Source organism: Chaetodon trifascialis, chromosome 22, assembly GCF_039877785.1.
Source record: "Chaetodon trifascialis isolate fChaTrf1 chromosome 22, fChaTrf1.hap1, whole genome shotgun sequence".
NCBI lineage: Eukaryota > Metazoa > Chordata > Actinopteri > Chaetodontiformes > Chaetodontidae > Chaetodon > Chaetodon trifascialis.
The window spans coordinates 20,868,240-20,894,226 of record NC_092077.1 but is presented as its reverse complement, the minus strand read 5'-3'; the positions used below and the strand labels follow the sequence as shown (position 1 = coordinate 20,894,226).

The following is a 25,987-nucleotide window of genomic DNA, read 5'->3' as shown; positions in this document are numbered from 1 at the left end:
CACTAAATTCAGTTGAAACGTCTGAAGAGACGAAACAGAAAAGATGAAAGAACATTCGAACAGTGATGATGAGGAGGAGGAGGAGGAAGGCTGCGGAGTGAAATCACACGCTTGAATCAAACTTCTTGTTCTTGAACTTTGTTTATTAACGATTCCTTTTTTTCGTAAGAACTTGGTACAAAAAAGTGAGACTACTCTTGATCGTTGAGCGACGTCCATCGACTCTTTAATGCATCGTAAAGAAGAAAAACTACACTGGCATATTAAGACAAACACGTTCCTATACACACTATCCACTGGACAGTCCCGCAGTAATGACAAAGAAAAGATCTACTTCAACAGACATTTCATTTCCACCTAAACGTGTCGCCGCCGCCGCCGCCTCCTCGTGGCAAAACAATACATGGAAGGTGGCGAGCGAAGGTCGGGATGCAGAACGGCAAACGATAGAAAACATGTTCACCTTTTTTTCTCGTCCATAAAAGAATATAAAAATGTTCCCACGTTTCTTTGTTCAAATGTTGAGTCGTGTATTAAAATAGATCTGTTTAAGCACTGCACAGTTTCTCCCGGAGAAGAGTTCTACAAACGGATGAGGGGTCGGGGGGGTCGGGGTCAGGGGTCGGGGGGTCGAGCGCTGATATGGTTCCACCTGGACTCTGGTCCCGGTCCTGCGGCTCTCAGCGAGGACTCGATATGCATCACGTGGTACATTCTGAGGTTTCTGTCCTGATGATGATGATGTATTCTTCGTTAAAGGCAGTTTGGCTCAACGCTCTCGTGTTTCCGCCGCAGACGGCGGCGCGGGCGAGTCCGCCGCTCAGAGGACGCCGTTTTATCGCGTTCACGGTTCAGACCTGCGGACGGAAAACCTTCGATATGAAGACGGATCTGATCAGTTTGATGTGAGAGAATTCTGTTTGCAGGTTTGAGTGAAGACGACGCCTCTGATGACGACCGCCGCCGCCGCCATGTGTCTGTTCAGACGGCAGGAAGTACCTGACCGCGTTTTATTACTGGAACATGTGAATGTTGTCAGAGTGAAGGCAGAATTTACTTCACAAACTTTCAGTGATGTTTCATTTCTGATGATCTTAGTTTGAAAGTGCAGCCGTCACGTTAACGCAGTACAAAGCGCAGTACTACTCTGAAGTGTACTCAGGTAGCGTTCAAACAGTTGACTTTGAGTCAGAGGACTTTTCTTTGACGTCCTCTCGTGGTGAACGTGGCCGTCCAGGCTCCGCCCTCTGCCGGGGCTCCAGAAACACTTCAAACCTGACGTGTTACTTCATGTACTGCGAGTTGTACTGCGAGTTGTACTGCGAGTACGTCGACTGTTCACTCAGAGAAATGTGGAGAGAATTCAGACGTTCTTCTGTTTTCATGAAACGATGGATCGATAGCGACGCTGTCGTTAGTTTGAACGTTTAATCTGTTTGTTCGATTGATTGATTGAAAGTGAAAAGCTCGGATTCTGACTGGTCGTCAGACGTCGTTCTGTCGCCTGATTGGCTGCAGCGGAAACAGTCTGACGTCGCTCGCTCTGAAACATGGTGGAAGTGTTCGTACGAGGCTGATTTCACGTTCGCTCGTCGTGTTGTTGTTTCCCTCTCAGTCGAACTCGATCGCCGACGCTTCGGTTGCTTTGACGACCTGAAACCGTCTTCTGCTCGATGGCGAAGGCGTTTCCTCTCTGAAACATTTGTTCGTGTTTGTGCATCAACGGGTCGCAGAGCTGCGCCGGCGAGGACAGAATGAGGACCGAAAACTGAAGAATGGACTAAATCTGAGTTTGAACACTTAAACTGAACCTTTCTGGACCAGCAGGAAGACTAACGAGACAGACGGACCCGGCGGCAGCGGACGGCGGCGTCCCGCCTCGGCTCAGGACGCCGTCCCCGTCCCCCGGGTCCGCCGACAGTCGAAGTGTTGTTGCAGGTTGACAGGAAACCCTGGATCTGAAAGGATCTGGACTTGAGGCAGTGTTCAGACTTAAAAAATAGAAAACAGGCAGGAAGGAGAAGCACGATGGACGTCCCAGTACAACAACTGGGTGAAACTGGGACGAACGCTCCCAGATGAACGCTCCCAGTACAAAAACAAAGAGGATTTTTGGCATATTTTCCATACTGGTTAAAGGGGGCGGGGCTGAACGATGCGTCGCGCTGACGTGTCCGAGCGCAGCGCTGAACAAACGCTTTGGTCCTTTTTCCGCTCGGCTGTTTGTTTCCTGTGGACGGCGCCGGCAGTCGTCGCCATGACGTCCTGTTTTGAAGCTCGACAGGAAACGGAAGCTTTAAATTCTTCAGTTTCAAACTTCGCTGCGATCACAACGTTCAGGTTCAGATTCAAACGCCGCCGTCGTTCACTGATCAGCTGTTAGCGTCAGCAGCTCGCCGCGAAGCTCAGATCAGCTGATTCATGTTTCTGTTCAACCGACGTCGCTCATGTTCTGGATTCTGCAGCTTTCTGAAAACTGTTGTTTATGTTGTCGTTTTGTTGTTTACGTCGCCGTTTTGTTTGCGTTGTCGTTTTGTTTGCGTTGTCGTTTTGTTTACGTCGCCGTTTTGTTGTTTACGCCGTCGTTTTGTTTGCGTTGCCGTTCGCTGACGTTTGCCGTCAAACAGGAAACAAACAGGTAAACGGGGACTCGCCTCGGTCTGATGTGACTCCAGTAAAGTTTGAACCCAAAGAAAAGCTGCGATGATCAGAATGACAATAACAATAATAACAATAATAATAATAATAATAATAATACAACATATGTACAGTGATCCCTTGAATACTCCAAACTTACATTTATCAACAGGCATCAGCATGAAAATACTAAAATCTCCACTAGAAATGCTAATTTCTGTAGTTTCATCTTAAATACTTTTTTCTTTGACTCTATTAATACTGAAAACGTTATTCTCTGTTGTTTGAAGGCTCGTATGCGTTTACATACACGATGGAACATTTCCTGAATCGTTATGGCAGAAACATTGTTCGTAGGAGAATGAGACAAACATCTACTCAGATATATCGCTGTACAGTCCTCCGCCTCGTCCGTCCACGTCTCCGCGGTCCAACGGTAGTCCCACCTGTGTTAAAAAAGGACCGGGGCTCCGTCGAGCCGCCGCGGCGCTCTGTCGTCTGACTTCCTGTCGTAAATACGTTAAGGCCAAGAACATGAAGAAATAGAAAAGAAGTGGAAAAAGAAAATCTCGTAGCACTGAAGGTGTCGCTGTAGAAACACTTGAATCGAGTGGACGATCGAGGTCGAGGCTCTTTGTTCTCCGCGTCTTCGGAGGAAACACGCTTAGATATTATTGAAACAAAAAAAACACCGCCGCCCTCCGGCACCGGGGGGCGGGGCTAGTTGTTGGCGTCGTCCTGGCTGTGGGCGTGGCTCTTCTGCAGGGGCGTGGCCGAGGGGCCCGGGGCGGCGGCGCTGGTGGGTTTGATCCAGGACTGGGAGAGCAGGGAGGCGGCGATGGTGGCGGTGGTGGTCATGGTGACCTGGATGAGCTGGTCGCGCTGGATCAGCCTGATGAGAGCTTTGAGGCGCTCGAGCGACGCCTGAGTGTCCCTCTGCTGCCCCAGCAGGCGCTCCCTCAGGTCCATGCACTGCTGCACACACAGGAAACACACGGTCAACATGGCGGCCGCGTGCCTAGGCGGCGCAACATTTTCTGACTATTTAACTGGTTAACACATCACTGCTGCAACAGACCGACTCGTTCTTTAACGTCTGCGCGTCACTTCCTGTTTGTCAAAGTTCATTAAAACCACTGGACGCTAACAGAGCAGTGATTGGCTGTGAGGGTGAAGTGTGTGCTGACTGGTTGAACATTTTGAAAGACCTGCGTGGATCTTTACACATGTCTTTAAAAATGGAGGTCACAGCAGGACCGGGTCTGCACAGGGACCGGGTCTGCACAGGGACCGGGTCTGCACAGGGACCGGGTCTGCTCAGGGACCGGGTCTGCACAGGGACCGGGTCTGCTCAGGGACCGGGTCTGCACAGGGACCGGGTCTGCACAGGGACCGGGTCTGCTCAGGGACCGGGTCTGCACAGGGACCGGGTCTGCTCAGGGACCGGGTCTGCTCAGGGACCGGGTCTGCACAGGGACCGGGTCTGCTCAGGGACCGGGTCTGCACAGGGACCGGGTCTGCACAGGGACCGGGTCTGCACAGGGACCGGGTCTGCTCAGGGACCGGGTCTGCTCAGGGACCGGGGGCCTCATTTATAAAACATTGCGTAGAATCCACACTAAAAGTTTGCGTACACCCAAAAGCTGAAAATGGCCAAAAAATATTTGGATTTATAAAACCGTGCGTACTCACACCTGCACGCAATTTTCCCTTTATAAATCACACTCCACCTGGAAGATTGCGCAGGTGTATTCACCTCACATCCCGCCCCCGACACACCCACATTTTACCATGAATGGTCAATGCAAAGTACCTCATGAATGTCTTTGCAGATAAATATGCCTGCTGATCAATGGCATTTATGTTCGATCATGGCAGAGAAAAGGAAAAGAAATTTTACGGAGACTGAAATCGAGGTGCTTGTGGGTGAGGTGGAGGCCAGAAAGGATATTTTGTTTGGTGGCCACAGTAGTGGCGTCACGAATAAAAAAAAAAAAAGAAGAGTGGCAGCACGTCGTCACCGCAGTGAATAGTTCCAGTGCTACAGAGCGATCAGAGGCAGAAATGAAAAAGAAGTGGTCGGATGTGAAGGTGGAGGCCAAGAAGAAAGTGGCATGACACTGTCGAAGCGCATCTGCCACTGGTGGGGGCAAGGGCGCACCCGAGCCCCCACCACTGGACACCAAGATAGCCTCGATCCTTGGTACGGGATGGCGCGGTTCCGGCGGGTGGGTCTATCTAACACTGGGCCCAGTTCAGCACACAGATCCAAGAGCACCGCTCGAGGGAATCTAAACCTGCTCATTAGCCAGTCATCATCATGGACCAGGAAATCTCCGTGGTCCCTAAAACTCTCCATCCTCATCCTACCATTTGCGTGATCTTCCAGCAGTGCCAGCGCATCCATTGTGCAGCATCACGCACGAGTGTCACCGCACTGTTTATATGCTTACTCAGCAAATTGAATGATTGTTACACACCTTGTCAGATTTAACACTAATCCATCAGTGCCATCCACCGCTCTGTATCATCTGAAGATGGAAGTATGATATATGAACACTGAGCATACAGCAGTAGGCCTCACTAAAGGAACACATCTCTAACACTGCAGACTTGGCTGTTTATGATTACTGTCTGTAAGTCTGATATGTGATGACATTAAATGTATGAGATCAATTTGGCTTCAATTCACCACCTCACCATCTGCACCGCCAGTTCCTCGTCTCCAAAATGTTCGTACGCAAGCATCAAAGTTGGCGTACCGGTGCGCACATCCTCACGCTAAGTTTACTTTTATAAATCACAACCTTTGCGTAGGAAGTTGCGTACGTAACTTTCAAGCCCCGTTTTATGTGTAAGCAAGTTTTATAAATGAGGCCCCAGATCTGCACAGGGACCTGGTCTGCACAGGGACCAGGTCTGCACAGGGACCTGGTCTGCACAGGGATCTGGTCTACACAGGGATCTGGTCTACACAGGGACCAGGTCACTGCAGGACCTGGTCTGCACAGGGATCTGGTCTGCACAGGGACCTGGTCTACACAGGGACCAGGTCACTGCAGGACCTGGTCTGCACAGGGACCTGGTCTGCACAGGGATCTGGTCTGCACAGGGATCTGGTCTACACAGGGACCAGGTCACTGCAGGACCTGGTCTGCACAGGGATCTGGTCTACACAGGGACCAGGTCACTGCAGGACCTGGTCTGCACAGGGACCTGGTCTACACAGGGACCAGGTCACTGCAGGACCTGGTCTGCACAGGGACCTGGTCTGCACAGGGATCTGGTCTGCACAGGGATCTGGTCTACACAGGGACCAGGTCACTGCAGGACCTGGTCTGCACAGGGACCTGGTCTGCACAGGGATCTGGTCTACACAGGGACCAGGTCACTGCAGGACCTGGTCTGCACAGGGACCTGGTCTGCACAGGGATCTGGTCTACACAGGGACCAGGTCACTGCAGGACCTGGTCTGCACAGGGACCTGGTCTGCACAGGGACCTGGTCTGCACAGGGATCTGGTCTGCACAGGGACCTGGTCTGCACAGGGACCAGGTCAAACGTCGAGTCTTTACTTTGAGTGTGTCGTTGAGCTTCTTGTCTTGCTCTTCCAGGTGAGCGCACTCGTTCTTCAGCTCGTTGTTTCGTCTCAGCAGCCGTCGCTTCTCCTCCTGCCTCACTGCTCTCACACACACACACACACACACACACACACACACACACACACACACACACACACACACACACACACACACACTTACTTGTCATCAGCACAGGTGTGAAGGTGACAGCGGTGTGATGTCATCAAATGGACGGCTTCTCACCTGTCTTGTGTGTAACGTAGGACTGAACAAAGTTCTGTGGCCACGACATGTTCTCCTTGTTGAGGACCTGAAGAAAGTACACAACAAACAAGCAAACAAACAAACAGTTTACGACGTCTGAAACGTCTTAAAGGTTCAGAAGTTTTTCAGCCGTGAAGAATTAAGACTTGTGTTAAAAGACGTCTGTTAGCTCATCTAAAGGTGCTTTCACTTTATGCTAAGCTAGGCTAACACATCCTGACTTCAGCTTTCAGCTACAGACACTTTGTCTCGTTCACTTTGATTCCACTCACGCCTGCACAGTAAATCTGAAGCTACAACCAGCAGCTCGTTAGCTTAGCTTAGCATAGAGACTGGAAGCAGAGGGAAGAGCTAGCCTGGCTGTCACTGGTAGAAGAGGAGCTGTGGACAGAGCCAAGCTAGCTGTTTCCCTCTGCTTCCAGGCTTCATGCTAAGCTAAGCTACCCGGCTGTAGCTTCTCGTTCATCTGCACATCTCAAACTGTTTGGTTGGAAACCGGCTGGTTACGCCCTCTGCTGGTTCCCGCTGGCTGAGTCGCGTCCTGAGGCGACTTCGCCTCCTGCGTTCAGTCACATCGCGGCCTTTGTACCTTCTTCTGGCACTTGGGGCAGTACCAGGGTCCTCTGGGTGGGGTTTTGAGCGGCGGGTGGAGGCAGTTGGGGTGGAAGGCTCTGGGGCAGTTGTGGCAGGGCTGCAGCTCGCCGTCCTCCTTACAGACGGCGCAGTGGTCGTCATGCTCCAGGTCCTCCTGCTCAGCAGCCATGAGCGACGCAACGCCACGAGCAGAAAACAAAGTTCAGTCAGACGAGCAGAGAAATGACCTTTAACCCGTTTGTTTGCAGATTCTTTCAGATCGTTAGAGTAAAAATGTTCCTGCCGCTACACTGAACAAAGAAAAGCAAAGCTTCAGCAGGAAGAGGAAGCAGCAGGTAGAGACTCCTTCAAAATAAAGCGTCTGACTCGTGATGATTATTCATTCAAAAGAAAAGATCTCAACATACAGCAGGTGTGACATCATCAGTCATGTGACCTACCTTCCAGCAGAAGTCCTCAGAGTCTGGCATGTGAATGGAAGCAGAGCAGAGGTTAGTGGCAGCGCAGACGCACAGGTGAGACGCAGGTGAGAGGTGAAGCCGTGATGCAGCACAGACAGACAGACTGACAGTTTGATCAGTTAAAGAAACATCAAAGCAGAGTTTGTATTTTTGGTGACTTCAGCCGAACCGACAGACGACTGATGGATTATGATCACAAACTAAAGTCGACAACTTTGTTAACAGCCAACATGAAGTTTAATGAGGTGAAGCAGCTGATGTTGCTCACAGGAAGTCGTCCTGCAGCCCATTATTTCTCCACTAAAAACGGCCTCGTGCTCAGTTACGCTCTGTCCTCAGAGCTAGCTGTAAGAGCTAGCTTCTCACAGCTAGCTGCAGACACGTTCTGCAGCACACCATCAACTCACCACGAGCCTCATTTTTATGTCAAAGAGCAGGGTAATGTTCCTTTAAAGGAATATTTCAACATTTCAGGACGTTCAGATGACAGACGCTGAGAGGACATCGACCTCAGCTAACACGCGCTTAGCTTAGCTTAGCTTAGCACAGAGACTGGAAAGCAGGGGAAACTGTTAGCATGGCTCTGACCAACACGTCACATCTCGTCTGTTACCAGCTTTAACACGAGCATGAAGATAGTTTGATGCTAATGGCTGATCTGAAGTCTGCTGGTGGATTTTTAAACAGAGTTTAGGTTTGTTCAGCAACGATCTCTGAAATCTGAGGAGACGTTTCTAACAGCGACGCGCTGTGAACGCTCCAATCAGATCAGGAGTTTGGCAGTGATGCAGGTGGACGGTGAAGTGTGTCTCAGGTGTGTGCAGGTCGTGTTTGTGTGCTGAGGTGTGTTTTACCTCGTGCTGACAGGAAGAGCGAGCTGCTCAGGTAATGTGACGCCAGGCGTTTACGCTGCAAACAAACAGGAAGTGAGAGAAGAAGAAGGATTAAAGGTCTGATTGGTCGGATGACGTTCAGCTTGAATCAGACGCCGTCTCTGACCTCGGGCTCGAACAGGCCGCTGTAGGCCGGGTTGGCTGTGCTTCGTCTCTTCCTCTCCTGCCTCTTTGTTTGTATTTCTGTTCGAGAGAAAACAACCAGCGGCCGTTTGTGAGACCACGACAAGAAGAAGATCAACACCTGAAGATCAACATCAGTGACAGGAAGTGTGTGAACTCACCTTCCAGGTGCTCTGTGGTGACGAGGCCGAGGGCGACCATGAAGGCGATTTTCTGTCAGAGAGAGACGATGTCAATAAAAAGACACAGACAGGAAGTCCACTGCTGCTCATCCTCATGGGACAGAGTCTGGACCAGGTCTGAGACCAGTGAGAGATCTGCAGGTGCCCTGTGGATCACGTGGATCACTGATCTCAGAGCAGATTTTGTCTCACCTCGGGGTCCTCGTCTTTCTTCTGGGAGGGGGATTTCGGGGCCGGTGGTTCCTCCTGTGAGGGGAGGTCAGCCTGGGCCCCCGGGGACCCCTCGGTGCTGCTGGGGGCCTGCGGCTGGATTATTATCACCTGCTCTCACACACACACACACACACACACACACACACACACACATCATTGTCAGTGTTTGAGCTGTTTGATGCAGAGTTCAGCTCAGCGGAGGAGCGGCGGCTGCACCTTGACGGCCTCGCTGACGGCGGACACTCCGTTGCCGGTGGCAGGGGAGGCGGCGATGATGGCATACGCCACGCCAGGGCCCGCCGAGGCGTGCTGGGAGGGGGCGCCGGAGTCGGGGCCTCCAGACGGGCCGAGCGGCGGGGCCGGGGGCGGCGAGGCGTCGCTCTGGCCGTTGGGCTGGCGGTCGGGGCTGAAGGTGCTGTTGGCGGTGGGCAGGGTGGGGCCCTGGCTCTTGGGACTGACCACGGCCGTGGCCCTCTGCAGGCTGAGCGGCTGCAGCTCCTGACAGGGACTGTGGGGGAGGCTGTCGGGGATCTGGGTCTTTGGCCTGACCTGAAGGAGACCGCAACCGAGAGGTTAGACCACCTCGACAGGCGGGAGTTCACGTTTCTTCCTCAGCAGCTTCAGCTCACTACGACAGAGCTGTTTTTGAGACTTTTCATTGGTCGGCCGGGACGCCTCCCTGCACAGAGACGTGTGTTTAACACACACACTCTCGCCGACTTTAGGCCGATCAACAGTTCAGTCAAACTGGTTAAAAACAGCTGAAAATCACTGAAATCTGGACCAGACGGACAAACTGAAGGAAACATTTCAACCAATCAGGTTAGTGATGTGTGTCCTGTCGTCTAATCAGAGGACAGAGGGGCGGGACGTGAGTGTCTGTCTTCATACTGTGAGGATCACTGGCAGATGAGTGTGAGGAGGTTTGTGCTGCCACCTGCTGGACGTCTGCAGACGCTGCAGCTTCAACATCGACTTCATCAGCCTGATGACACTGTGTCTGTTCTCTCACAGGTGTGTGTGTGTGTGTGTGTGTGTGTCAGAGAATGTAATTATGTGTGTCATGGGGGGGGGGGGGGGTCACCTGAGGTAGCACAGTGGCTGCTTGTCCTGCCAGCCGGTGCAGGGAGCTGACTTGAGGCACCTTGATGGGCACAGCAGTGAGAGTTCCCACCATCTGAAAGACACATGAACACAACACTGAGAGCAGGAAGCACATTCAGGTGTTTCACTCACAGGTACGACACAACGACAAACATCACACACACAGTGTTTTATAAGGACAGGAAATGACACGGCACGTGCAGCTCAACCACTCACAGATCATTTTCTGCTGATCAACTCATTGATTAATCAGTTTGAGCGATCAATGCCACACACACACACACACACACACACACACACACACACACACACACACACACACACCATGTGTCCAGGCGTGTTTTATACATCTGTGTCTTTCTGAAGTCTTTCTGTTGCCGTCTCACCACCATCCATATGTCTGTTTAGCGTTGCATTGTGGGAAATGAGTGTGAGCTCTCAGTGTTTCTGTGTGTGAGAGTGTGTGTGTGTGTGTGTGTGTGTGTGTGTGTGTGTGTGTGTGTGTCTGGATTTCAGCTGGTACAAAAACATCTTTTGTGTTTTGGTTTCAGTTGTTGTTGTAGTGACCACCACTGGCCACCAGGGGGGCTCCTGCTACACCGCACACTGTGCACCTGACACCTGCTGCATGCTGGGAAGGAGAGACAAACATCAGAGTGTTTGTGATCCAGAGTCAGGTGTCCTCTGAGACAAAGACCTGACTGTTCAGTGTCGGGCTCTGCAGAGGACGTCCTGCGTCCTGTCTGTCTCTGCTGACAAGCGGCATCCTGATGAAGCTTTCTGGGCTCAGGCTGAAGATCAGCCACAGCTGGGCTTCAGGTCAAAGCAGCGCTGACGCTCACGGCTGACCGACATAAACTACGGTGAAGCGCAGAGGACAATCAACAGCAGAGGAAGACAAAGCGCTCTCACAGACATGAGACAGACTCATGTTTAAACAGAGGGATTATTTTCATGTCTGTCCATCGTCTTAATGGACGACAGCCTGAGACTTTCAGCTGTGGGCTGAAGGTGCCCTTTCCTTCCTGTTCGCTGTGAATTCTGGGAAATGGACGGCCGCAGGACGAGTGAGCTGAGATGACGACAGAGACGACCCTTTGACTGTGTCCTCTGAACCTTTGGCTGAGCCGCTGTGTTCAAAGACAAACGTAAAGAAGGTGGCGGTGCGTTCAGGCGTAACGCAGCTGCTCGTGTTTCTGTGCACATGAAGCTCAGCGCGAGCGTCTTCGTGACATCAGATCCAGAGAAAAGAGGAATGGAGGCGTGGTTCTAACGAGGCCGCGCTGAAGAACGTGAACTTGAGTCAGCACAAAGAGCTTCGTCACCGTTTGATCTGAGGAAGAATCACTTCCTGTCTCACTGAACCGGCGTCCATGTTTTTCCTGTCAGCTGCTCAGAATCAGAAAAGAGGAAAGTTTTCTCCTCCTCCCCCTCTGGAACACGGCTCGCCCCCTCCCCTCCTTTCTTCTTCTGTGAAAATCCCTTCGTTCCATTGTATCGTGCCGCGGCGAGGAGGGGGGAGGAGGCGGCCGAGGCCTGTTCCCATGGCAACTGCCGAGATGAAAATTCTTGCAGTGCGAGGCCTTTCATTTTCGTAATTGCTTCCTCTTTTCTCCAAACCTAAGCACCTTCTCTTTAGGGGGCCTCCTCCTCCTCCTCCTCTTCAGCATGAACAGTGAATACAACCTTCGACCAGTCATTTCCTCCTTTTTTAACGATTTCTTCTTCTTCTCTCTAAATCCCAAAGTCGAGCCCATCACTGAGACAGACGACAGCTCTGCAGCAAAGACTGACCATCCTCCTCCTCCTCCTCCTCCTCCTCCTCCTCCTCCTCCTCCTCCTCCTCCTCCTCCATCCTCTTCCTCTATCCTCCTCCTTCATCCTCATCCTTCATCCTGGGGGGGTTTGCAAACTGCAAGGCTAGCAGTTTCCCCCTGCTTCCAGTCTTTGTGCTAAGCTAAGCTAAGCTAAGCTAAGCACACCCTGTGGCCTGATCAGAGACTTTCGCGTGTCTCCGGACACACGGATGAAAACGTTTGGAGATATTTCAGAACTTCTTCTTGTAACATTTGATTGGAGGAGCAGCTGTGATTGACGAGCCCGAGCCAGCCTGTCACAAACATGGCATGGAGCTCCCGCCTCTCATTCAGCCTCTCATTCACTGACATTTGGGACGTTTTTTTCTTGTCTCTCTCTGTAACGGGTGTTCTGCAGGTTTAGTTTATCTGATTGAAATCTTGTTTTCTTCTCTTCATCTTGTTTCCTTCTCGTCTCTCTTCTCGGTGAGTTGCTGAAAGCTGCTGTCCTCTGATGTCTCTTCATGTCGTACAGAAACGAGTGGAAGTCAAAGGACGTCTGGATGTTTGAACGCTGCTCTGTGAGAGCAAAGTGTTCATCTTTGAAGGTAAATGTCATCTTCAGAGGTCCCTGAAGGCCTCGCGTGGCGTTCTCCGCTCTGACATAAACTAGGTGTTTCTGAGCTTCAGCTGCAGTTTAACTACAAACATTGGTTTGAAGCTCAGACTCGGCTCCTCTGGTTCCTCCATGTCCCGTGTCACATGCTGGATTACAGAGACCTGCATGTGAGCATGCACTGTGTCTTCAGAGGACAGCTCAGAGCTCCGCAGACGTCCTTCCTCCAGCTACCAGCGGAGGGCGCTGTGCAAGGCCACGTCAGCCCTCGGTCCTCCATCTTCACCCAGAAGAAGCTTTCAGTTTCAGGTCCAGATGGACTCTGCAGGACGAGGACGAGGAGCCGCCGTGAGGACGAGCGGACACTTCGTCTCCTTTCCTTCAGCTGATTGAGGACCTGATCGTCCTCAGAGACCGTTTGACGGAACCACGGAGGATCCAAAAACCAGGTTTAACGAGCTGCTGGACTCTGAAAGGACAGCTGAGATTCAGACGCTCACCTGAGCCAACAGGTGAGTCTGAACCCCAAAAACACCAAGTCCAACAAAATGACATCAGAGGACAAAACTTGAGTTCATTTTAAAGTCTTCTTCACATCTTTGAAGTTCATTCATTCTTTCTTGGATCATTGGATCATTTAAATCTCATTTCTCCTTCTTTTCTTCATTTAAAACATCATCACAACCCTTTCCTGGAAACTTCCACAGAAGTGATCAGTTATTGACTGATGAAACAAAGTGATCAGTTATTGACTGATGAAACAAAGTGATCAGTTATTGGCTGATTCCACAGAAGTGATCAGTCGTTGACTGATTCTGAATCTTAGAAAAAGAGAAAAGCAGCCGATCATCAGCGCCCACAAACTGAAGACGTTTGATAAACTGATTGATCAATCAATCTTCTCTCTGCTCCGCTGACCTCAGACCAGCAGGACCACCACAGTTACCATGGTAACACTGTTCCTCCTGTCTTCCTCCAGCACCTCCTCCAGGACCCTGAAAACTTTCCTGACTGCCTGAAGAACTTCTAATCCTCACAAATGACGGCCAGATGGTCCTCAAGGACCACTGGAACGTCCTCAAGGAGTCCTGAGGACACACATGCTCACAGATGTCTGTCCATCCAGACACTTAGACCCTCATCAGGACTCATCAGAGCTTTCTCCATGACACTTTCATGACCTCTAGAAGCTTCTCTTTAACCTCCAGGACCGATGGGACCTCTCAACCAACACTCATGGTGGACGGCTCAGTGGACGTCTCGGCTCAGTGGACGAGGCTCAGATGTTCTCTGTTCAGCTGATCAACACGTTTGTGTTCAGTAAATTATTTTTAGAGTTAAACGGTCTGATCTCTTGAACATGGTGGAGGGACCAGAACCAGGGCTGACTGAGCTGTGAGGTTCCTCTGCAGTTCATCTGCATCCTGTCTGATGGACAGTGGACACGCTCTCAGGCTTCACTCCCTGTCCCAGACAGAAAATTGTCCTTCATGCGGTGCGTTTGGTTCCTGCTCATCAGACCCATGAAGGACCATCTACCTTCCTCTGCTCTGACCAGACTTGGAGGCGGACGGCAGACATGACCTTGGCTGGTGTTGAAAGAGGACGAAGACATTTTCAGAAGGCGGCGAGACGGAGAGTCATGAAAGAGGAGCTGGATCGGCGTTTAAGCACTCTGCCTCCTCGTAACAGGCTCCAATCACCGGTCAGGGTTTACCAGCAAACACGTCCTCCCGTCTCAGCGTCTCCGTCCCCCTAAATAAACCCTCATTATGCTGCTTCTGTGGAACAGAACTTTTCTCACGTAGTTCCTCAAAACCTGCAGAACGTGTGAGGAGACGATCGTCTCCATCAGTCTGTTCTGCCTCTTTTCACATCATTACATTTTCTCTCTTAGACAACGTCACTTACAGCCGACACAGAGGCCACGGAGAAACCGCTTCCCAGTTAGGAAGAGGATTCGTGAAAAGTGACGGTCAGCTGATAAGAAGCGACCTCGAAGAAGAAACTCAGACTTTGATCTGAGACGAGACTTCACTGAACCAAGTGAGACAGACAGGACTGAGACCTGTCCACCTGTCAGAAGACCCACGAGTGGAGAAGAAGTTCAGAAAAAGCCTGTGTGTGTGTGTGTGTGTGTGTGTGTGTGTGTGTGTGTGTGTGTGTGTGTGTGTGTGTGTGTGTGTGTGTGTGTGTGTGTGTGTGTGTGTGTGTGTGTGTAGAGCTAAAACAATGCAGCTTTAATGTGTGCACTCATGCAGAGAAACACCTCATTATTGATCTCCAAATTAGGGGCCAGGTGGTCTGAGGGACCTGCAGCCCCCCTCCACACACACCCCACACACCAGCCAGGACGGCCTCTGATTGGCCGAGCCTTTACGGCTGTCGATTGATGGCGGTAAGAGAAGCGAGGAGGCCTGCGAGGGGTTTTCTTTTTACGGCCTGGTGCAGGCAGCTGGGTGAAGAGCCCGCTCCCTCTGAACAATGCAGCCATAAAGAGCCCGCACAATCCCGCCGCCTGACCCCATCACCTCCACCGCCCGACAGCCCGACGGGGAGGCTGAAGAAAGACGGGGACCGGGTCCAGATGATGACCGGGGACGGGGGGAGGGAGCAGGGGAGGAGGGGGAGCCTGGGCACTTTGATGAAACACAGCAGCTTTATCACAGCCAACGTCTGCGTCGGAGCCTCGGACCTGTTCTGCATCCCAACCAGAGGACGGTATGCCCCCGAGGAACCGGCCAATCAGAGACCTCCGAGGACTGTTTGGATCCTGATCCTGAAAACTCGCCGAACCTCATCGACCATTTCAACATGTAGTACTCTGATCCACTGCTGTAATACTGCATGCTGTGTGTACTCAGCATTACTGCACTACTGCCCTAACCCTGTCTGTCTGTCTGTCTGTCTGTCTGTCTGTCTGTCTGTCTGTCTGTCTGTCTGTCTGTCTGTCTGTCTGTCTGTCTGTCTGTCTGCAGGATGTCCACGTGTCTGTCCTGCTGCTCTGCGTGAAGGCTTCATGATAACAGACATGTTCCATTTTCTATAAGGTGTGTTGACGGACAGAGGAATCATAAAGCAGGAGCCCGGGGGCCCGAGGCTCGGCCCTCCTCCCTCTATGGCGCTGTGCAATTACAGTAATAGTGTGGAGGCTGCAGCGTGGAGCGCGGCGCTCTGATCCCCGGCCGTGTGCTGATGGAGGCGATGGTGCTGAATACAGAGCGCGGAGGAGACGAGACGGTGAATCCTAACAGACGCTGGAGGAAAAACACGACAGCTCTGACCCAGAAGAGCCGTCAGCTGTTCTGTGTCCTCCGTTTGGGAGGCAGAGGGCGTGTTCCACATGTAGACAGGCCCAAACCACAGAAGAAGAGTCTGAGCTTCACCGAGCCACCTGAAGTCACTCAGACAGACGAGCCGATCATCAGCGGCAACACGCCACCAGGGCACGAGGAAGCAGCGCTCTGATGGCGCGGTGGCAACAGGAGAAGACAACTGGCCAATCAGAGCGGAGTATGTACTGAGGACTTCCTCTTTTACCTTTCACAGGTACGTGAAGAGGGAGGTGTGCTGGTGGTGATGGGAGTGCAGGAGGCGGGTCGCTCTGCACCTGCACGCCGCTCAGCTGGCCCCTCCCCCCACGCAGGTGTTCCAGGTGTTGTGATGTCAGACGTCTTACCTGAGAAGGAGGCAGCTCTCCGGCTCTCCTGCTGCTGAACGGGTGAACTCCTGCGGTGGCTGTCCTGCCGCCCGTCTGGAGGTTGATGGGGGACGTCTGCAGCGGCTCCGAGCTCACCGCCTTCTGTCCGTTAATGTGTGCGGTCACCATGGAAACGGGAGCCTTGGCCGGCACCACGGAGATGGCGATGCCCTGACTGGGAGGCTTGATGAGGGACAGCGGCTTCGTCGTCCCTACAGGACAACCTCTGACTGCCAGCTTCTGCAGGGGGACACAGAGACAGACAGGAGACAGGGTTAGAGACAGACAGGAAATAGGGTTAAAGAAACAGGAAATAGGGTTAGAGACAGACAGGAAATAGGGTTAAAGAAACAGGAAATAGGGTTAGAGAGACAGGAAACAGGGTTAGAAAGACAGGAAATAGGGTAAAAGAAACAGGGAACAGGGTTAGAGACAGACAGGAAACAGGGTAAAAGAAACAGGAAACAGGGTTAGAGACAGACAGGAAACAGGGTAAAAGAAACAGGAAACAGGGTTAGAGACGGACAGGAAACAGGGTAAAAGAAACAGGAAACAGGGTTAGAGACAGACAGGAAACAGGGTAAAAGAAACAGGAAACAGGGTTAGAGACGGACAGGAAACAGGGTTAGAGACGGACAGGAAACAGGGTTAGAAACAGACAGGAAACAGGGTAAAAGAAACAGGGAACAGGGTTAGAAACAGACAGGAAACAGAGTTCACAGTGTTTGTACACATCTCACTGCTGTTCTCACACTGACAGCTTTCTATTGAAGTACAATCACCACATCACTACTGATAGTACTCAGAGTACTAACAGTACTGTAAGTACTCACAACAACATCTGTGACTGTATATCACTTTGTGAACTAATAAAGTTTGTTTTGAAACTTCACTGGATGAAGAAAGAGACAGAAAACTGAGAAGATGAAGAAGATGATGAAGATGATCCATTCAGTTACAGCAGTACTGATACTGAGGATACTGCTTACTACTACTACTACTACTACTACAGTTCTCAATGATACTGCTGACATCTATTTCCACCACTACAAATACTAGTACAGCTGGTAGTACAGTGGAAGGTACACAGGTCACATTCCAGCCCAGCACAGCTGTTTGTGATGGCGGAGATTGATCAGTATTGATCAGTGATCAGAAAGTACTGCAGCCTGTGTTTTACTGCCATCACGGATGACAGAAGCACTCAGTGTTCCTTTGTTTGTCTTCTGTTAATAAAGTTTGTTGTATTTCTACATTTTTAAATGCTGGCTTTGTTTACAGACGCCACTGATCTGGAGGTCAAGCGTCGATGACATCACGTGGTCACGAGTTGTGAACGTGTGAAACAGACGGCGGCTTTTCCTTCTCAGGACTCCATGTTTGGAGCTGTGAGGCTGCTGCTCGACCGTCGTCTCACCAGGCCGGCCTCACCACACACACACACACACACACACACACACACACACACACACACCCCGTCAGACCCCTCCCCCACCCACCCAGCCTCCTCTTCAGCCTGGAAAAGAAAAGCGTCTTCCACAGCAGAGATAAGTACATCTGGTTTCCCTGCGCTTCAGCCTCGCGCTGCTGAGAGAAGAGGCTCTCTAAATATTTTATATTCCGTCCAAACGGCCCCCGTCATCCCGCCGCTGCCTTTTTTCTGCCTTTCTGTGGCTTCAGTGGGTCTGTGGGTGGGGGGTGGGGTGGGGGGGGTCTTTTTCTCTGGCAGAAGCAGACAGTTTGTGCATCTGCTGAACAAACATGAAGGCTTTCTGAGCAGGCGGCGCGGCGTGCAGTTAGAGAGCGTTGGAGACCTGAGCGTCCTCGCTCGCCGCAGTAATTACCTCGTAAATACATCAGCAAAGAGGCGCTTTGATAAACAACATCAAACGACAGGGAGAGGAGGAAGAGGAGGGTACATGCTCCTGTTTTACACCCAAATGTTCCCAAATCACCACAAACCAATCTGAAGAATTCATCCACACACACTGAATTTCACTTTTCTTTCCCTGAGTGGACCCCCCCCCCACTATTACAGGCTCTATTATCCACCCAGAGTGCAGGGAGGGGGTGGGGGGAGGAAGCAGGGGGTTTACACATCCATTCAGGGGCCCGCTGCTGCCTCAGATGCTGCATTACTAATCAGGCAGTCCTCCTTAAAACAGGCTGCAGCTTTAAGGTGGACTGGACAAGTCCAGGTTTTGTTTCCAAACCCACTCACATGCAGCCAACAGCAGTCTGATTTGTTCTTCAGTAACAGCGTGCTTTTATTTTGAAATAAAGGCAATAATCCTTCCTGAACATATTCCAACACTGAATCTTTTATGAAATGTCAGTTTTTACAGGCCCAGCGTGTATTTTTAGTCTTTAAGTCAGAAAACATCAAAGCGTCATAATTAAACCACCACCATCAGTTCACCGCATCATTTGTACTATTATTATTATTATTATTATTATTATTATTATTATTATTATTATTAACACAGTGAAAAGACGGAAAGTTGCTGTTTTCAGTCTCGATCACACACTTCTTCGTTGGCCTTTAGAGACTCTGGTTTCTGTCACAGGACTTATTTTCAGTCCGAGCGGATCAGAGGATCAGCTCGATCGGACAAGAACCTCAACATTCAGTCCATGTTTGGACACTGTCTCTCAGTGCCCTCTCACTTCCTGTCTGTGGCTCAGCTCTGAGCTCATTGGCTCCTGCTGAAGACGTAAATCACGGGTGTTTGGCTTCATGGCTGAAGGGGTCAGCGCTCCTCAAACAGCTGCTCGCTTCAGCAGAAACAGCTTTAGCTGGGGACTATTCTCAGGGGCGGATGAATCCACCTTTGGGTGTTTGAAACAGTTTCAGCACAGACTGGACCGTGCACGCCGTCGCTCCGCCTCATCGCACCTCTGAACCTGACGGAGCGTATCCTTCCACATGTTTCACCTGAACCGGAGCGCAGCCTCCATGAATCAGACAGCTGTTATATAAGTGTGCGTCTCCAGATTTCACTCTGCAAACCTGCTGACGGTGTGAGAAGCAGAGTAACCCAGATTCACCGCGAGGGCGAGGCGTTCACTGACAGAACAACAGGAAGCTCTTTCACAGCTGCACAAATCACTCCACGGCCGAGGCCTCCAGAGCCCATCCCTCCAGAACCCCCCCCCCCGCATTTATTCACAACTTGTTATTTATTAATTCGCCGTCAACAATGAGCGCGCCATGGCCCCATTGTTTCAGGGGATCAATGTAATCCACAGGCAGCCCGAGCAGCCGTCTGCATCGGGACCCGGGGGCCGCTGCTCGCCATTCAGCATTTGTTGGAGCCGGGTCACCTCCGATTGTCTCAAAGGTCACCCATTCAAAGCCCCTCCAGGCTGGAGAGCAGAGACTCGTCCCTCCTGGAGAGAGCCGAGGAGGAAGTGAATGAAGTGGGAAACAGAGCGTGGTGACAGCAGGTACCGCCGAGGCGCATTCAAGACACTCCAAAACCTTTTCAAAGCCACCTGGAAGCAGATTCAAGGAGGATTTACTTCTAGAGAGAGTCTGCTCCTGAACGACGCAGCTTCAGGATTCATGAACGTTTCAATGTTTCCTTGGTCTGACGCTGCTCTGTCCTCAGGAAATCCACACAGCCGGCACGATGAACCGGCGGAGGAAGCATGAAAAGATCCACGAAGTCCGTCTGCTGCCACAGAAACAGATCACACACCCAATGAGACATCCAGGAGGAGTTCAGAGCAGAGAGCAGCCTCAGCACCAAAGAGCAGACGAAGACAAGCCGTTCAAAGATTTACAGCTTTAAATAAGTCAACAAAACGCAGCCCGGCTCACACGAACACAACAAGGATCCACCTTCCAACAGCCCGACACACGAGCAGAGAGCGTCTTCCTCTCTGAAACACCACAGATGATGAAGAATCCACACTCAGAGGACCCTTTAATGCTCCTTCTGCGTCCACACAGAAAGCCCATTAAAGCATCCAGCACGTCTGAATCATCCACTGACTCATTAATCCTGCACTGAGGTTTGACCCGGAGTTAGAAAAAACACTCATTTGACAAATAATTGAAAACATAATTTAAAGTGGAAAATCAGAGGAGCTTTTCCTGTTAGCGGCAGAAAACATGCAGAGTTTTTACTCTTAAAATAAAGTCTAACACGTCCAAAATCCATTAAAAACACTGTAATATGTTCGAGTCCAGGTTGGACCCTGCTGGAGACAATCAGCTCCAGAGATGATGCAGGGCCTAGCAAGGCTAGCAGTTTCCCCCTGCTTCCAGTCTTTGTGCTAAGCTAGGCTACATTACATCACAAAGATAAAGTCGTCATGGTGTTTGGGAAACCCTCGGAGCCGTCGTCAAACCGGTTTCACCGTGTCTTTGAGGTCCTGGATGACTTGAAAGCAGCAGTTAGTGTTGAATGACTGTCAGGATTTCTCTTCAGCTCCGTGACTTCAATGTCATGACGCGTCTTTCTACGGGACACGGACGAAACTCATGTCTTCATCTCCGTCTCATCTGATGGAGAACAAGAGGACTTGTCAGAATCATGTTGATAAGCAGGTTGGAGGGACGTCTCCGTGGTCATTTATTGGACCTGAAATGCTTTGCTTCAGCTTTTCTTTGTGACATTCAGGCTGAAAGCCAAACTGTGTCGTCCTCGCCGCCTACAGGATGGCTCGATGGCCCTCTGAGAGAGGAGCTGACAGGCATATGGGGCCATTCCAGCCCCTCAGGTCTGCGGCACAGCGGGATGAGGCCCCTCTAACGTAGGCCGGTGCAGAGGCACAGAGGCCGGAATGCTTCAACGCGCCGTCTTCTTCTCCGAATTAAAGGCGCTACCTCTCGCTGACTAATGAGTGGTTTTACTCAGCATCGACGCCTTCAGAGCGCTCCTCAGCCTGAGGAACAGACGTCGGCTCCTGACACAGAGCGACGTGTCCAAAATCAATCAGCGTGAAGCCACGAGACGGCAGAGGACGTGTGTCTCCACACCGGGACACTCTGGGGGACACGCTGACCCCTGAGTGGACGGTTCTACCTCACAGGAAACAACCTGTGCGAGGGAACCTTAATGAAGCGACACAGGGCCACACGTTAACGAGCTAATTCCTCCACATATCTGGCTGAGTTCAATTAGCGTCCGCTCGCTGCTCACCTTTCATCCTCACTGCCGCTCTAATGACGACTGAACACCGTGATGAGGGGACACGGGCGCTCTGATGCACGCCCAACGTTCTGCAGCTACTCGCCAACACCGTCACGTTAGACCAAAATTACCCCCCCGCCCCACCCCCAAAAGAGAAAGTGGCTAACATGAAGACGACGTCAGGCTGAAAAATCAAACAGCTGTTCAGCCTCAATATGAGCTCAGGGAGAAAGAAGGAGGACGAAGGCCAATGTTTTATGGATGACTGCACTCCTGAGTTCACCTCTGAAGACATCCAGACATCCAGACCTCACATTAACGTCACCATGCTGATATCTCTAAAATAAATGTGATTTCAAACAAAAAACCTCGTTCCGCTGTCGTCTCCACCTCATGTCATCCAGCAGCGCCCAGAGGAGGACCACGACGCCGCTCCATGGACAGTAAAAGACGACTCTAGACGGAGACGGTGTGTTGGTTTTACAGATCGATCCCTGGACGTCTCCAAAGTGGATTTAGAGACTGATCAGAGCTCAGGTGTCTTCGAGCCTCCTCAGTATTTGTCACACTGCTTGGAGGAGCAGCAGGAGTCAGTGTGCCATGCAGGGCATGCTCCTGCTGCTCCTGCTGCTCCTCCTCCTCCTGCTGCTCCTGCTGCTCCTGCTGCTCCTCCTCCTCCTCCTCCTGCTCCTCCTCCTGCTGCTCCTCCTGCTCCTCCTCCTCTTGCTGCTCCTGCTGCTCCTACTCCTCCTCCTGCTGCTCCTCCTCCTCTTGCTGCTCCTCCTCCTGCTGCTCCTCCTGCTCCTCCTCCTCTTGCTGCTCCTACTCCTCCTCCTCCTGCTGCTCCTCCTCCTCCTCCTCCTCCTGCTGCTCCTCCTGCTGCTCCTCCTGCTGCTCCTCCTCCTCCTCCTCCTCCTCCTCCTGCTGCTCCTCCTGCTGCTCCTCCTCCTCCTCCTCCTCCTGCTGCTCCTCCTCCTCCTGCTGCTCCTGCTGCTCCTCCTCCTCCTCCTCCTGCTCCTCCTCCTGCTGCTCCTCCTGCTCCTCCTCCTCTTGCTGCTCCTGCTGCTCCTACTCCTCCTCCTCCTGCTGCTCCTCCTCCTCCTCCTCCTCCTGCTGCTCCTCCTGCTGCTCCTCCTGCTGCTCCTCCTCCTCCTCCTCCTCCTGCTGCTCCTCCTCCTCCTCCTCCTGCTCCCGTCAAAGCACTTGAGACAGAGAAGTGAGCTGGAACCAGAGAGCCGTCACGTCAGGAGCTGGCAGAGCCTGAAACAGCTGCACCGTGCAGACTGTCAGCTGAGAGCAGAGGGACAGCAGGTCCATGAGACATGGCTGATGTCCAAAGGACACAGAGACACTGATCCTGAGAGAAGGCACCTTCAACATTTCATTCACTCTGATTCCTTTTCAGGTTCACGCAGCGTTTTAAAGCCCAGACGAGCGTTTTAGCCCCACGTCAGAAATAATCTGTCACATGACTCCACGCACACCAGGTGTGTTTGCCTCCTTTAAGCAGCAGACAAGAGTCAGAGGACACCATGTGACTGACTGGACCCAATCAGAAGGTGAATGATCTTTGTCTCCACCCGTCCAGGCGACAACACTGTCCCACAGATGTCAAACTAAAGCAGGGTCGGCAGCGTTTCCTCCATCACTGCTGATGTCCTCCACTCGACTGCTGGACACCTGAGTGTGAGACAACAGTTCCACCTTTAACGCCTCCTCCTCATCAGTCCTCATCACTCCTTTCATCAGTCCCACCTCCACGAACGCTCGAGCAAATCTTTTGTCTCAAGTCCCACTTGAACAGACACACGTTTCAGCAGGAAAAGGATGGACACTTTGAGACAAGTCCTCTGCCTCAGCTGCTTCAGCTTCAGCCACACCTTCAGGAGAACGGGGGCGTGGGGGCGGAGTCAGAGGTGGCATCTGGAATCTAAAGTGGAAATGTAAGGAGTGAGAGGGTGCGAGGGGTCTGCTCTTCCACCACTCGTCTGGCAGGATTTAATTGAGGACGCTGCCGCCGCTTGACGTCCACGTTAAGGTCATCTGTCGGCCTGGCTGTTTGCTGCAGATGCAGCGGGCGGATTATCCACTCATTATGTCCTCTGTTTTGATAGTGTGCCTTTGAGATAACTGGGCTGCTGGAAAACGCATTAGTAACTGTTCAGATTTCCATCAGTGCAGCTGCCAGACGCTTTCTTTGTTTACACTCCATTTAGCAGCGAGGCCCTTCAGTCCTGAGAGGTGCTGAGGAGACGGAGGGCTGCAGTTTATCCGGCTGCCTCCCAGTGCTGCGAGAAAGGCTCAAATCCTTCATTGTGGTAATACAACAGTACAGAAATATTCCCTTAAAGGTCCTTCGCTCCTGATTTCACCTCAGTGGAAATGAAAAGGAGGCAGCGGTGAAGCGCTCAACGATTCAAGGTGAGCGTACGAGGACGCTCTCAAACCGAAAGGTCCGTTCATGGCAGATCTGGAGCTTTTCACGAGAGCCCAGGATCCTTGTGGTCAGGTGGACGTTGGCCTGTTCTCAGGTAATTGAACACATTCGTCTACAGTTCCGTGACCGCTGTGCAAACTGCTGAGGAAGACAGAGGACACGACTGAAAGATCCAGAGCAGCTGCTAAAGGGACTCTGTGGAGACTGTTTTGTCAGCTGCTGCTTCCACCATGAATTTTTAATCTCAAGTTTCATATTTGAGAGAACAAAGCAGAGAAAGACAGAAAACGACTGTAAAACTCTGAAATCTGTCCCACAGTCATCAGAGCTGCTGTGGTCCTCCGCTGATCCCCCTCCCCTGCAGTGGTACAGCTTATCAACAGGGGACACAGGACAGAGTCTGGCCCCTCGCCCACAGTCTGGCAAAGGGGGGGGCATCAGGGACCGAGGCCCCCCGCTTCCCCACATGTGGACAAACACAGCATGGGAACAGCTGTGGGACCGCTGGCGGAGGCCCAGCGGGGAAACGCTCCAGAGGTGGTTCTGTGACCAAACCTGCACCCGCCATCCACCCAGGACCTGATGGGGGGGCGGCAGCGTGGGGGACACTCAGACTGACCGAGCCTCCGAGGACAGACGAGCACAGAAGACAGATTCGTGTCCTGAAGTCCTGAGCTCAGTTGACTTTGAACTGATGAAAGACGTCAACGTCCGCTCAATGAGTTCACTGACGTGAGAAAAACAAAACTCCAAACAGGAAGTGAACGATGACTCTTTGCTTCTTGTTTGTTTCTGTGAATCACTGATAAGACAACAAAAAGATCAATGTGAATTTAACAGAAATCTAACTGTTCGTACGCTGGAACATCGTTACTGACAATGAAGTGTAATGTCTGGATGTTTGAGTTTGAGCTCTACCTGTGGTGGTCTTTAGAGACACTATCACACGTTTTAGCCTCGTGTTTCATCTTTGTCAGAAAGCGTTAATGTGCCGCTCATGACCAAACCGATAGTCACCTGCCGTCACAGCTTCAGGTACGTACCGACAGTCACCTGCCGTCACAGCTTCAGGTACGTACCGACAGTCACCTGCCGTCACAGCTTCAGGTACGTACCGACAGTCACCTGCCGTCACAGCTTCAGGTACGTACCGACAGTCACCTGCCGTCACAGCTTCAGGTACGTACCGACAGTCACCTGCCGTCAGAGTTTCAGGTACGTACCGACAGTCACCTGCCGTCAGAGTTTCAGGTACATCCAGAAAGGAGGACCTGTGAGGCTCAGAGCTGCTGCAGGTATTCAGCCTCCATATTAAATGTTAATCGTTGGTATCGGCGCTCCTTTGCTTCTGTCTGACAATCTGTCTTCTGGCTGATAACAATCACATTAAAACGTTCATTACGCAGGTAAATAACACACGAAGGCGTCCCTCTAAACTTTGATCCCGGCGTTACGTTCAGGCTCCTGACTTCCTGTCAGAGAAAACACGATCTGATCATGTGGTCAGTCTCCGCCCATCACACCGACAGCAGACAATAAATCCATTTAAATGCAAATCAAACGCGCCCCAAGTCTAATTTTCTTCACTGGAATGTGACACACGGCGTCAGCTGCTGCGCTGAAGGACAGCAGGAAGTCCACAGCCAGCTGTCCAACCATCGACTGACTTATTGATTAGTGGATCAACGACAGCTCAGACATGTAATTAAACTCTGAAGAGATGTTTGACTTCACACAGATTCGTGCGTAAAGATGACTTACGCTTCCAGTCAGCGTCCGTTCAGTCAGTTTATCTGTTATCAGTGACGCCTCCCTGGTCTGTGATTGGCTGGTTTCAATGTCCACGTTCACCTGCTGTCTCGATAAATCAACAAAATGTCCACTAACACAAACACTTATTCCATAATCGAACACGACAGCTTTGACTTTTACTCTGAAACATATGAAGGAAGTGCTAGTGGCTAAAAACAGACTTTCTGTTTCTGAATCTGACGTCAGTGAACTGTGACCATAAATAAACAAACAAACAAACAAACAAACAAACAAGCAAACAAACAAACAGGAAGTGCTGAGCTGGAAAAAATGAACAAACAGTTTTTATTGACTAATTACTTCCAATGACTTCTAACAGTGAAACTCAGCACATCCTGGTTCATGAAGAACATCTTCCTGCTTCTGTACTAACAGAGTACTGTTGAGGTGTGGGAGCAGTATTTTTACACAGACTACTGTAGTACAGGTAATA

The 25,987-nt window shown here is 51.3% G+C and overlaps 1 protein-coding gene across 6 annotated transcripts in view; it reads right to left on the bottom strand.

The window, feature by feature from the left end:
- Positions 1-126: 126 nt before the first annotated feature.
- phf21b (PHD finger protein 21B) overlaps positions 127-25,987 on the bottom strand; it is a 63,955-nt gene continuing 38,094 nt past the window's right edge. For 5 of the 6 annotated variants that reach the window (XM_070991575.1, XM_070991578.1, XM_070991579.1 and 2 more), the window contains 12 exons: positions 16,144-16,404; positions 10,033-10,125; positions 9,165-9,497; positions 8,928-9,056; positions 8,715-8,766; positions 8,537-8,613; positions 8,392-8,446; positions 7,517-7,539; positions 7,072-7,230; positions 6,462-6,528; positions 6,213-6,316; positions 127-3,612 (listed from right to left, as the gene is read on the bottom strand). In XM_070991575.1, coding sequence (XP_070847676.1) covers positions 3,358-3,612; positions 6,213-6,316; positions 6,462-6,528; positions 7,072-7,230; positions 7,517-7,539; positions 8,392-8,446; positions 8,537-8,613; positions 8,715-8,766; positions 8,928-9,056; positions 9,165-9,497; positions 10,033-10,125; positions 16,144-16,404 — 1,608 coding nt within the window. In that variant the 3' untranslated portion in view covers positions 127-3,357. The remainder of the gene's footprint in view (positions 3,613-6,212; positions 6,317-6,461; positions 6,529-7,071; positions 7,231-7,516; positions 7,540-8,391; positions 8,447-8,536; positions 8,614-8,714; positions 8,767-8,927; positions 9,057-9,164; positions 9,498-10,032; positions 10,126-16,143; positions 16,405-25,987) is intronic. The other variant, XM_070991576.1, reaches the window with a different exon arrangement.